The 13,720-nt window shown below is 37.8% G+C and overlaps 1 protein-coding gene across 1 annotated transcript in view; it reads left to right on the plus strand.

Moving 5' to 3' along the window:
* CUBN (cubilin) overlaps positions 1-13,720 on the plus strand; it is a 169,257-nt gene that overhangs the window by 112,075 nt on the left and 43,462 nt on the right. Inside the window, 11 exon segments of the mRNA XM_087893689.1 lie at positions 634-867; positions 5,137-5,228; positions 5,764-5,842; positions 5,844-5,899; positions 7,229-7,396; positions 10,406-10,514; positions 10,516-10,584; positions 11,386-11,564; positions 13,011-13,118; positions 13,121-13,177; positions 13,180-13,211. Coding sequence (XP_087749815.1) covers positions 634-867; positions 5,137-5,228; positions 5,764-5,842; positions 5,844-5,899; positions 7,229-7,396; positions 10,406-10,514; positions 10,516-10,584; positions 11,386-11,564; positions 13,011-13,118; positions 13,121-13,177; positions 13,180-13,211 — 1,183 coding nt within the window.

The following is a 13,720-nucleotide window of genomic DNA, read 5'->3' on the forward strand; positions in this document are numbered from 1 at the left end:
TCATTTTTTGCAGTGTTCTAGCAACCTTTTATGGGCTTTTTGCTGATACAATAGAAAACTTGAGGTTTTATGGATTTGCTTATAGATAAAAGATGAGATATGGGATGGATGGCAATAGTATTTAGAACTTATATACCACTCCATAGTGCTTTGCAGCCCTCTCTAAGCAGTTTACAGTGTCAGCATATTGCCCCCAACAATCTGATACCGACCTTGGAAGGATGGAAGGTTGAGTCAACCTTAAGCCAGTCAGGACTGAACTCCTGGCAGTGGGCAGAATCAGCCTGCAATACTGCATTCTAACCACTGCACCACCACAGCTGAGCCAGCCATGCTGTAGATATTAATCATAGTTCATTTTGAATACATAGTGGAAAAATTATGGACATATTTCAAGATGTTCTGCACTGTACTTCTGTTTGATGCAGTAGTACCAAATTGGTAAAAGGTGAGATCTGGACAGGTTAGATTTGTGAGTGATGTGGGCAATCTATAAATCTGATATATAAAAATAAATAACAAACTCTAAAGCCTACTACTTCTAAGATGGAAGGAAAGAAACCACTTATTTCCTACAACTAGAATTTTCTGTTATAAGCCATAGTGTTCAAACAACATTTGCTTTTGCTAAAGTGAATTCCATGCTTTACTAGACTCACAGCATCTATCCTACTGGAGTTATTTTCTCCATTTCCATATTGTACTTTGTCTCATCTCCTGCTTCCCTTGTACAGCTTGTGGGGGTACCTTCCATATGGAGAGAGGAGCCTTCAGTAGCCCACGTTTTCCTGACCCATACCCATTGAACATTGAATGTGTCTGGAATCTTCTGAGCTCCCCTGGCAACCGGCTCCAGCTGTCTTTCATGTAAATCAATTGTTCAAAGAGTTATTGTTTAATCTTTTAATGGAGCAGCAGGAAGGAAATGCTGGGTTTAGAAGAATGTAATTACTGGCATGTAAAACAGTACCCACAACTTGGAAAGTGAATACAATCACAGCCAGAAAGGGATTGCTTTATTTTTTTCCCCCCATTGCTTATTATCCTGGTCAGCTTTCATGCAACTAAAATCTATGCTTATAGATACCATCCCAATTTTGCATCTATAACTTTTACAAAATTATAACTGCATCAGTTGAAAGTATGAGTACTGGTCTCTTTCCCCCTGCTGCTATGGTAAATTTGAATAATCATTAAATGTTTGCTTAGTACCACTTACGTTATATTAAACTGTGATATATATTTTGGGATTTTTGTTTCATTGCCCACAAATCAGTCTTGATTCCTGGTTATTTCAAGGACAAAGGTCTATTTCAAGATCTATTTTCCACCCTACCTTTTTAGAAGTGGTCTGCCTTTGTCACCTATTCAATTTCTGTGACTAAGGAAGTCTCTCCACTCCTAGTCTAGGGCCATAACAATTAAACAAACTGGCGCTTGTCTAATTGGCTATGCTAAGCGAGTTCATTAAGTAGCAATCCCTCCTCACACCAGGATCTATTTAATAATTTTCAAGAAAGAATACAGATAATCCTCGATTTACGATCATAACTGAGCCCAAAATTTCTGTTGTTAAGTGAGACATTTATTAAGTGAGTTTTGCCCATTTTACAACATTTCTTGCCACAGTTGTTACATTTATTTACTTATTTATTTGCACGTATTTATATGCTGCCCTTCTCCCAAAGGACTCAGGGCAGCGAACACAAGCAAAAACATACAATAAAAATTCGAATTAAAACCAGTTAAAATCAAATAATAATAAATAATAAAATCCAAGAATCTGAATCAGCCCATTTGTTGAAATAGCCAAGTCTTCAGGCCTCGACGGAAGGAACGGAGATCAGGCGCCATCCAGGGCTCGGTGGGTAACTCGTTCAGAGGGTAGGGGCACCCACAGAGAATGCCTTACCCTGGACGTCACCAGACGACATTGTCTGGTCAACGGTACCCTGAGGAGAGCTGCCCTGTGAGAGTGGACAGGACGGTGGGAGGCAGGCAGAAGATGGTCCTGCAGGTACCCTGGACCTAAGCCATGTAGGGCTTTATAGGTAAGTACTAGCACCTTGAAGCGGATCCGGAGGACCACCGGTAACCAGTGCAGCTCGCGCAGGAGAGGGGTTACATGGGAGTAATGAGGAGCTCCCGTAACAACCTGCGCGGCCGCATTCTGGACCAGCTGGAGCCTCCAGGTGCACCTCAAGGGCAGCCCCATGTAGAGGGAATTGCAGTAATTCAAGCGGGAAGTAACCAGGGCATGAGTGACCGTGCGAAGGGCATCTTGGTCCAGGAAAGGGCGCAACTGACGCACCAGGCGAACCTGTGTGAAAGCCCCCCTGGTCACAGCCGTCAAATGGTCTTCTAAAGACAGCCGGTAATCCAGGACACCCAAGTTGCGAGCCCTTTCAACGGGGGCAAGTACCTCCCCCCCCATCAAAAGTTATGGGACCTCTAGAACATGAGGTGCCAGCATACACAGCCACTCAGTCTTGGAGGGGTTGAGTCTGAGTCTGTTCCTATCCATCCAGGCCCGCACCACCTCCAGGCATCGGGACATAACGGAAAGGGCATCCCCGGGGTGGCCTGGGGTGGAGATGTATAACTGAGTATCATCAGCGTACTGATGATACCTCACCCCAAAACCATGAATGATCTCACCCAGCAGCTTCATGTAGATGTTAAAGAGTAGAGGGGAGAGAACTGATCCCTGAGGTACCCCACAAGTCAGGGTCCTTGGGATCGACCTCTGCCCCCCTACCCATAAAAATTGCAAATGACCTGAGAGATAGGAGGAGAACCACTGTAAAACAGTGCCTCCCACCCCTAACCCCCCAAGTCGCTGCAGTAAGATACCATGGTCGATGGTATCAAAAGCCGCTGAGAGGTCAAGTAGGACCAGGATGGAGGAACAACCCCCATCCCTGGCCCGCCAGAGATCATTCACCAGAGCGACCAATGCCATTTCCGTGCTGTGCCGCGCCGGAAGCCCGATGAATGGCTTACATGAATCACTGCAGTTGATAAGTTAGTAACATGGTTGTTAAGTGACTCTGGCTTCCCCATTGATTTTGCAAAGGGTTGCAAAGGGTTCCCCATTGATTTTACAAAGGGTTGTAAAAGGTAATCACATGACCTTGGGACATAGCAATAGTCATAAGTCTGAACCAGTTGTCAAGCACCTGAATTTTAATCACATGATCATAGTAATGCCACAAAAGTCATAAATGTGAAAAATGGTCATGAGTCACTATTTTCAATGCCATTGTAACTTTGAACGGTCATTAAATGAACAGTTGTAAGTCATGGACTACCCGTATTCTGAACATGCACAGAGAAATCTTTAGAAAGAGGCTTCTGTCTGAGATGGCATGAGATAAAGTTGAAGCCCAGTCTCTCTCATTTGCAATTAAATCAGAACACATGTGGCAGGGGTTTTGAGTCATGCATTTTAAGGGGAAATGAATGTACACTTTTCCACTTGGAAAAACTATAAAACAAAAATCTCCAAAGCAACAACTAACACATCAAAGGTTTTAAAATATGGCAAAGAAAATTTCTGGTCACAGGCAGTTCAAAAACAGAAATCCCAACTGAAGAGGCTCTTTTCCTAAAAGTGAAAGAAGTGCTCTATCAATAATGGAAATAAAAACTGAATTTGAAGTGGGAAGTACTGAAGCTTCGCATTCAGCAAATCAACTTTAATGATATAGTTTGATTCCCAAAATGTAAAGTAATACGTGTGGAGTTCCTCCCTCTGCCAAATATTATATCTGGTTATATATTAACCATCTTTCAAGGAATGCTTTTAGTATGGCACCCAAATGAGTTTAACGTTCTAATTTCTCAGTTTAAAAAGGCCAGATACTATCCTCAGAATTGTAATCAGCAGAAACATATGCAATCCGAGCTTTGGGGAAGATCAAGCATAATGAAATGACCTACCTGGCTACTCATGGTTCTCTTAAGATTGCAAATGCTGTTGTAATTCTCACACACTCAGCTCCATTTCCATAGGCAATTTAATATTTTCCTTCAGCTCATAAATGTTAGCTATTGTGTTTTTTTTCCAAAAGAAAGAAATGGAAGGCATGAGAAATCATCAGCAGGTAATCTGAAGGTTTAGTACAAAGCCATGACATAAAATAAAATATCCCTTTGGGAAAATAGATAATTGTCTGGCTTAATTCTTACGTCTAGTTGGAACGTCTGAGTCATTACATCTGTAATAACAAATTTAATTTTAAACAAAAGAGATTAAAGCATATGTAGCAATGCAGTTGGCTAACTTTATTTTAGTATTTTCCATTTCTGTATATTGGAGAACCATAACTTAAAAGAATTGATGAAATAAGATAGATAACACTGTTAAAATATGATCATGTTTTTTTTGCATTCTAAGTGATTTAAGAGGAGTAAAATTAATAGGGATGGACAAATATTTGATCTGAAAGTTTGATTGGCTATAAAATCAAATAAATAAGGGTTTGCAATATTTTTAGGTGGTGAGTTCATATAAGTAATCTTAAATCGTAGAATAAGCACCAAATGCTTATTTGATTTTCTTTAACAAAGTAGTATTTTTAATTCATTAATTACTATTTTTTGCATGCTAACAGGCATCATTTAGCAGGATTCCAACGCTGTGCTACCACAGACCACATATGTTTGATCTCTGGAATAAATCAATCATATTGGCAAGAATGTTTTTTTTTTTATCCTGGATAAATGGAAAGAATTATCCTTTCTATTTAAAATATGAAGCTTTCAACAGAATAATACAGGGGAACAAACAAGGGTACAGTGATGCTATCAGAATAAGTGGGGCCAAGATCTTTGGTCCATTTTTCATTTGGATAGAGCAAGAATGGATCTTTGTAATGCCCTTGAGGAATGCATCTATTTGAGGAAAATGGATGAGGAATAACTGCTTTTCCCACCTTTCCTGTATGCACAGAAAGCTGGAGACAAGTGCTCCCAGTTTCCTTCTCCATGGAAAAGATTCCCCTGCAGGAAGACATGGGAAGTACTAACCTCATTTTCAGGCAGGTGGGAGAAAAGTTCTTCTTTTTTCTATGTATCTTAAGGTACTTTTCCTTTATGTGAAAGTTGCATGACTTTCTAGTGTTTTCCTCGTAGGTTCCTTTTGCAATCATGTTCGTCAGGGAGAGTTTTTCCATTAATATATTGCTGCCATGGAGCAACCAACTATCAGTCCTTGGGCACGGGATGTAGAAATGACCCCTCACACTAAAAATCAAATGCAGAAGGAAGTTTCATTTCTATCAGTCCATGGATTCCAAATGTATAACATGTTCTACAAGGCAGTTCCAAACACTGTCATCATAAGTGAATGGTTGGTATGATTTGTAATAAGTAGCATCGTTTGGCTGCCCAAAACAATAACTGATGAAAGAAGTTAGATTTTCAGGCATAATACTTCTCAAAATCAAAGATAGTTCCTGTGACAAATAACTAGTATAGAAGGCCACTTTCGTGTAATAGTTAAGGTATTATTTTAGAAACCCAAGAGACTGAGATAGAGTCGGCCCTTAGGCGTGAAAACCAGCTGGGAGACTTTGAGGCAGTCACAGTCTCTCTATCCAATTCACCTCACAGTTTTGTTGTTGTGAAGAAAATAGGAGAAGAAAAGAGAATTATGTATTTTTTCTGCCTTTAGCTTCTTATAAAGTAACTACCGTAAATAGATAAATAATAAAAAGTTTAAGATCATGTCAATTTGTTCTATCCCATTTCTTTTCATAGGGGATAATAGTCTTGCACCAGTTCTATCCATTGTGTGTGACCGAAAACCTCCTGGCCCAATAAGGTCAACTGGGAATGCAGTTCACTTCAGATTCACGTATTACTGGTCCTGGATTTAATGCTTCTTTACACAAAAGTAAGTGTCTTTTAAAATAACACTTGTCCATCCTTCATGTCAGGGGTGAAATGCTCCCGGTTCGGACCAGATCACCCAATCTGGTAGCGATGGAGGCGGGTGGTTCGGAGAACCAGTAGCAAAAATCCATGCCCCCCCCATGCCCAATAATCAGAGGCTTTTTTTTACTTTTAAAAGCATTTTTTCTACCACCTCTTTGGCCAAAAAATGCTTTTAAAAGTAAAAAAGTTAAAAAAAAGCTTCTGATGATCGTGCGGCTCAGCTGGGATCGTCAAAGGCTTTTAAAAGGAAAAAACCCTTTTTTCTTTTAAATGCCTCTGACGATTTAAGCTGAGTTGCCTGATTGGCAGAGGCTTTTTAAAAAACCTCTGCCGATCAGACAACTCAGCTGGGATCGTCAGAGGCATTTAAAAGAAAAAAAGGTTTTTTTTCTTTTAAATGCCTCTGCCGATCAGGCAATTCAGCTGGGATTGTCAGAGCCTTTTGAAAGCATTTTTTTGCAACCTCTTCACTGAAGAGGTTGTAGAAAAAATGGTTTTAAAAGAAAAAAAAATTGGTCATGCTCACCCAGTCACATTAGCCCCCCACCAAGCCACCACAGAACCAGTAGACTTGAAGAACAATATGTAACTTTTTATTGTGGATTTTCAATTCTAGCTTTTTCCTTCCATCTTACTGAATCAATGAATACCTGATTGTTTTCGTGACCTTGAAGTCACTGATCTGTTATAATAGTTCTCTTTAGCCTTGAATCAGCTTCTCTTTGCCACTTTATCCTCATTCCTTTCATTGTATAAGGCTCACGGAAAAAAAAATTACCTTCCCAAAAATATTATTTAGCATGAAAATCTGCAAATGAGCAGTGATCTACTTTGAAAATGTGTTCTAAAGTATATTGAATGAAATTTTGTTAAAGTTCTCCAAACTTTAGTAATTTGTGTGAGTTCTCATTTCTAATTTATCAAATGAGAGGTGGTTTGTGTTTGCAGATTTGTTGTGAAGCTAAAATGAAAACGTGCTACTTACAAATATATATATATATATATATATATATATATATATATATATATATATATATATATATATATATATATATATATGGTAAAATTTTGTTCATCCTTTATCAATTTATGTGTTAACATATTTGCATCGTTGCAATGAGATACTACGGTAGTATAATTCCACAGACCTTGGAATAACAGACACTTTCCCTCCCCACTTGTCTGTTAAAATGAGGTTTCATTGTATGTTTTTTAAATTATTGCTCTTGGATCATGCTTTAACGAATTCTTCTCCTTGACTCTATTCACCATTTATTTTTCAGTTTAGAAATGGACCAGATTTCTCTAGGACCAGAGAACAGAAATGGGCCTTTTTGTGATAACAATACCTTCCCTATAATGTTCACCACAGCTAACCAGTTATTTATACGTTTCAATTCTGGGAGCACTAATGGAAACCAGGATTTCAAACTGACATATGAGGCAAAGGACCTTGGTGAGTATTAGAACTGAATACAAATAAAGACTGTGGGTTGGTGACACAAATCAGTGAAATTTTAAACCAGACATTCTCATACAATGACTCAGGACCATGACTTGACAAAAGCAATCAGCCTTCTGGATCAGCCTTTCTCAGCCTGGTATCTTCTCGATGTTTTGAGACCACAGCTCCTAGAATTACCAGTCAGCATATAAATTAGTAATTTGGGCAGGTGACATTTCAACATAACTAGAATAATGAGTTATTCCTTTTCTTTTCTTTAATTTCAGTGGATTTGAATGGCATTGGAAAGCCAGCTAATAATCGAGTGATTCAAGGTTGAAGAAAAGTGAGCCAGATTTTGATGCTTCTTCTTTTTAAAAAAAGTTTTTAATTTTTTTTAAAAAAATTATAAAAATGTCAAATCAATGAGTGAACAGTGTGGCAACTGGGTACTATACATTCCAAACAAAACTGATCAGATTGAATATTATTATTACATTCAATCAATTTATATAATTCCCATAACAATATACATCTATATTAGATTACAGTCTTTCATTATTCAATTATTCCACCTATTTCTCATTATTACTTTCATTTTATCAAATAAAGATGTCATACATTAATATTCTTTTTATTTCTATCAGTCTAGCTTTTAATCGTATCACCCTATAAAAAAGCTTTTCCCTTCTTTCCTGACTAACTTCTAATCATGTCCCCTGCCTACAAAAAGAGAAAGAAAAAAGAAAAGAGGGAGAGAGAGGGAAAGACAATTCAAAGCAGCAACTGAGAAAAGGAATCATCCTTCCATCATCACTTGTCTGCTTTATATTTAATTGCTTTGCTTTAAAAGAAAGAGGGGGAAAAGGAACAGCAAGTCAAAACAACAATAAGGAAAGAAAAAAAAATAGATTATCTACCCACTGTCTCTTGCCCACTTCGATATTTAATTGCTGTGCTTTGAGAACTGGGTGGAGAAATGAGTAAAATTGTCCAGGAGATGGATCTACTTTTTCAAAATATAAAAGACGTTATGAACAAAGAGTTTAAGGGTATTATGGAAAAAAAGGAAAACACTATACAAGGGATGATGACTACAGACCAAGACGCCCAGGAAAGGGAGGATCCAAAGGAAGAAATAAAGAAGTAAGAAGACAAGGAGATGATCATAACGAAAATAATGATTGATGAATTAAACCAGGGGGAAAACATACTAAGAGAGTTGGAAGATATGCTTGAATTAGAGGCAGGGGCCTTGGTAAAAATTTTAGAAAATAGGCAGCGGAAGAGAGTAAAGGTGGGAGGAATACATCCAAGAAATATAGATCAGGGTTGGATTCTACTTACCTTTACTACTGGTTCGCAACAGGGCTGCACGCACATGTGCAGAAGCTTCTGCGCAGGTGCAGAAGCTTCCTGATGGTGTCTGGGCCAGTGGACAGAGCCTCTTGCCAGTTTTACTACCGGTTCTTGTGAACCGGTCTGAACTGGGGACAACCCACCACTGATATAGGTGGAGACTTAAGAGAGGAATGGGGGAGACAAGTAAAAAAAAAAGCAGATTGTGATGCTTCTTCCTGCCATAACTAATTAAATGCTTCTGAGAAGTCAAGGCACAAACTTATTCTCTTAGTTCCCAATTCCCCAGCAATTGTTATTATCTAGCATATTACCGCTGAGCATGTAGTTTCCATTTTTTGTTTAAGGGCTAATAGATATTTATAGATGTATGCTGCATGAGTATTTCTAAAGGACTTTGAACTAGCAGCCAAGCTGAATCCTGTGGTTATACTTTCTTTTAAGCCCCAGTTCGTTATCATATGACCAAGAAACAGTACATTATTGTTGAAATATTGGAATTCAACTTCCATCTAGCAATTTCAAAGATTCATCTTAAAAAACATTATTTAGTGGATCAAGAATTGAATTTATCCATTCAATTTGTATAGCATCTCTGTGATATAGTTAAAACATAGTGAAAAAGAATAAAATAAATTTAAATAGAAATAACAGCCAAGAGAGTTAAAGTCCATCAAAATCAACATAGCCAAGAAATGTGGCCCTTCAAACATTTGGGACCCAGGCCCAGGCACATAGCAGGTCTCCAAGATCTTCCAAATGCATCCTTCTGCCATACTTTTCAAATACTGATACATGTGTATACATGACATTTTTTCTCTTTTGGTATTTTAATAATTTTGGGATTTTATAATTTAATAATAATGTCTGTTAAGTAATATTCAGAACATACTCAACAGTAATATATATATATATATATATAGAGAGAGAGAGAATCCCTCACCCATTTGTAAAAAAGGCTCCTTTTGATGAATAGAGTACACAGATCCCGTTTCACATATCAAAATCAGACTTCCCTAAGACATCATATAATGTCCCAGATTTCTTCAGGGAATTATATACAGTATGGCCTAATTTTGGCTTGAGGATTTGATTAGGAGTTCAGAAAAGACTACATTGTTCCTGCTTTCTCTCCATGGTCTTTGCCACAACTTCTTCATCTCAAGGCAGGGAGACTATTCACATTCTGTAGGCTCCTGTTTGATCATTCTCTTTCATTCGGCAGGCCAGGTTATAGGAAATCCATGAAATAGGTAGAAATTGTAGATAGAGTTTGCCATTCTAATTGTGCCTTTCTAATTGTGTTTTATATATACCATAGTACAAAGCAGTCTCAGATAGCATGACCAGATAGCATGAACTGTACTGGGAGCCTATGTTTGGAAAATCCTGAGGTGTCACAGAGAACATTGAATCCTGTTCAATAGATTATTTATGTTGCTTTTTTTTACTTGCTAGCATGTGGAGCAGTGGTGGATTGCCCCTGGTTCGGACCGGTTCTATAGAACCGATAGTAAAATTGGCAGGAGGCCCCGCCTACTGACCCTGACATCATCAGAAGCGATCTGCGCATGCGCAGAATCAAGGCATGTCCGCAAGCAAAGCAAGCATGTGCGTGATCCCGTTGCAAACCGGTAGTAAAGGTAAGTAGAACCCACCCCTGATGTGGAGGAAATGTTTGCATCACTCAAGACAATCTATTTGGATTTATATCTTCACCCAACTATCCTGGATATTATCCATTTTTTGCTGATTGTGTCTGGACCATAACTACATGGGATGGCTGTAGAGCTGCAGTTTGAAGATAGATTTGATATTCTGCCTTCCCAAGTATTTACACAGTTATTAGATTAGCTTTAATTACATTTTATAAGTAATTAATTGTAATCAGGTTTTATGAAAATATTCCTCACTATTTTTATGTCTCTTAAAAAGGTTACAAAATATGCAGTGTGACAACTTGCATTTTGGGTTTATGTCCATCTACATATATAGTTGCACTGTTTCTGTTGATACCATGGCTACAACCTAGCAAGACTTGAGTTGGTGTGTTTTGGGTCTCTCCCCCCACCCCCCACCTACAGTTTCAAGAAATTGAAAAGATTGTCAAATGTCTTCTTGGATAACACTGGATAACACTGACATCTTCTCAATGTCATTCTTCTGAAAACCTTGCTGGGAAGAATCTTCTATCCCACTTTCCACATTCTTGTTCTCCAATCAGGATTAGGAAATTACTGAAAGATTTTAATTGATCCAGTGCATTTCAGTGGTGCTAGCATGGATGTAGGCATAATTAGTAGTCGGGGTAAAATGTTTTATTGTTCTAAAAAATAAAAATTTAGAAACAATTGAAGGAAAGATGTTACCGCTAAGATGACAATATATTTTCCTTTTAGCTTGTCCTGGATTAATTGAATTTCCAGTCATGAAGCTCAGGATTTCTGTTGTATTACAAGCATTTAACAAGGTAGATAACCTCTTCTTTCCTTTTCAGTTTTTAATAAAATCTGCTTTGAGTTGAGATAAACTTCTATTGATTTCATACAGCTTTGCCTATATTTTTCTTGATAACACATGAAAGTGATTTGCCAACTTTTCAGTTATTTTTTCCCCTTCAGTTTCCCTTGGTCTTCTTTTAGTTATACATTAGATTATCATGAATTACAAGATGGGACTGATTCCACAATTCAGCTCATCATTAACTTATGTGGGACCTGTATGCTGGGTATTCAGAGATCTTCTGCTTCTTCCCTATCTATGAGATTCCAATCAAATAGTCTGGAGAGACAGTCTGGATTAAGAGCTAGGTATTCAAGATGTACTATGTACATTTAATCCTTGCATAAGATTTTACTGATCCTAAAGTCTAAGGGTATAAATCCATGAACTGGTTTTTAAGATTACAATAAATCATCTTGGTCAGGTTCTCTAGTCCTTTGAAATACACCAGCTAATGAAAGTGATTTCTGCATCATCATTCCAATATATATATATATTAGCTTAGTATTTCAGAATGTTCTTAATTATGGGATTTTTAAAAAAGTATTTAAAATGAGACTACTTTTTTGATGCACATTTTAAAAATATTTGCATAAATATTAACATGCTTCTGAAAAATAGAAAATACTAGAATAATGCAATTATAAAATCATTAAAAATTGGGGCTGAATGGAAGAAGACAAAATGCTGATTTGGAGAAATTCTTCAGCACCTAGAGTGATGAATGTCCTTAGCTGCTACTTTAGAGGAAATGCTGCAAATACAGTTTTGCATCATTTCCTCTGAAGTGAACACCAGGAGGCTTCCTCATTCCCTGGAATAAATACTGTCAAATGTTCAGCAACTGATTTCAATCAAAAGCAAGATTAAAGAGATTTTTCTTTAATAAGATTTATTTAAATAGAATAAATACAATAGATAAATCTCAGCAACCAGATTACTTCACTTTAAAACCCAATTTATTTCTCAGTGTGTTCGGATAGAGAATTTTTTCAATTTTTCATTAATGACTTCTCTGAATTGGTGAGAATGCTCTTCATTTTCCTGGTCATTGTGAAATGCATATGTGGTACCTGTGAAATTCTTTCATGCTCTTAATATATAATTATGCCTAGATGTCTTCATTCCTATTCCTGGATTTTCTGAATCTGTAATGTCTTTCTTCTTTGGAGATGTATGAAAGGGGAATGTCCATTGCTCCATCATAATTATGTCCCGATGTCCCATCCAGTTAACTTTGCAATCCCAAGAAGTAGTGACGATGCTTGTGTGGTACAAAAGCACTGCATAGAGTAAAAGAGGCAAGACTAGGGAATGCATTGAAGTGCCCTGAGAAGCACTACTATATATCAAAAGGTATAGAATCCAAGATATTCACACCTGAAGAGTCAGTTGTAGATGATGGTGGTGGTGGTGGCGGTAGTGATGATCCTTCAAGTCAGTCCAGACATTTGATGATTGCATGGGTAAGTCCCTGCAGTTTTCTTGGCAAGATTTTTGGAAATGATTTGTCGCTCCCTTCTTAGAGCTGAGAGTGAGTGACTGGCCCTAGATCACCTCTCTAGCTTAATGCCTAAGGCAGGACTAGAATTAGGTCTTCCTGGTTCTAGCTTGGTGCCTTAACTACCACATTGTTAACCTAGATCTAAATCTTTCTCTCTATAGTATAGTACAGTCATGCTGAAACACATTTTGTCCTTTTTCATGGGAAGGAAATGTAGGACAGGTTCTATGGTTGACTAACGGACATCTTTGTTTCTTTCAGTGGCATGTGGTAGCACACTGACAAGACAAAATGGACTCATTGAAAGTATTGGGTTTTCTCAACTTTACTATCCAGATAATTTATTATGTGAATGGTTTCTCCATGGACCTGAAATCATTATCTTACCATTAGTTTTGAAGCACTAGATATTCAGCACTCGGTAAAATGCCCCAAAACTACTTGGTAATTCAAGAAAATGGAGTGACAGGTATGTGAATCAATACCATCTCTTTTTCTCTCATGCCCTATTGGGTACTGAAAGGGCATATTTTGAGCTATGGCCAACATTACATGGATTTCTGGTTGTGCAATAGAAATACTTTTCAATCTCTTTTTCTCCTGGGCACACTTTATATCTGTTGTGAAGAGTACTCAAACCTACTTGAGTAGATATAGGGTTGCACAGGGAGATACAGCAGGATAATGGAATCTCTTCCACTGTGAGATGGCTTTTTAATGGCAGATACAATTAGACACAGCCCATTGTCTCTCACCGTATCTAGAATTCAAATGGATAAGCTTTTTAATGACTCTTGCTGCTGCTTATTTTCTTAGCCTACATCTACCCACCCTACATCCTCTGAAAACTATTCCCAACTGCTGCTTGAATGATGCCATCAAGAAGTGTTACACATGGCTGCATGCCATTTTGACTAACATACTCTTTGGAAACTTTTAAAGTTCTGTGGAGATAAACGTTTTAAATCTCC

The sequence above is a fragment of the Pantherophis guttatus genome, chromosome 4 (genome assembly GCF_059756535.1).
Source record: "Pantherophis guttatus breed Tessera chromosome 4, ASM5975653v1, whole genome shotgun sequence".
NCBI classification, from domain to species: Eukaryota; Metazoa; Chordata; class Lepidosauria; order Squamata; family Colubridae; genus Pantherophis; species Pantherophis guttatus.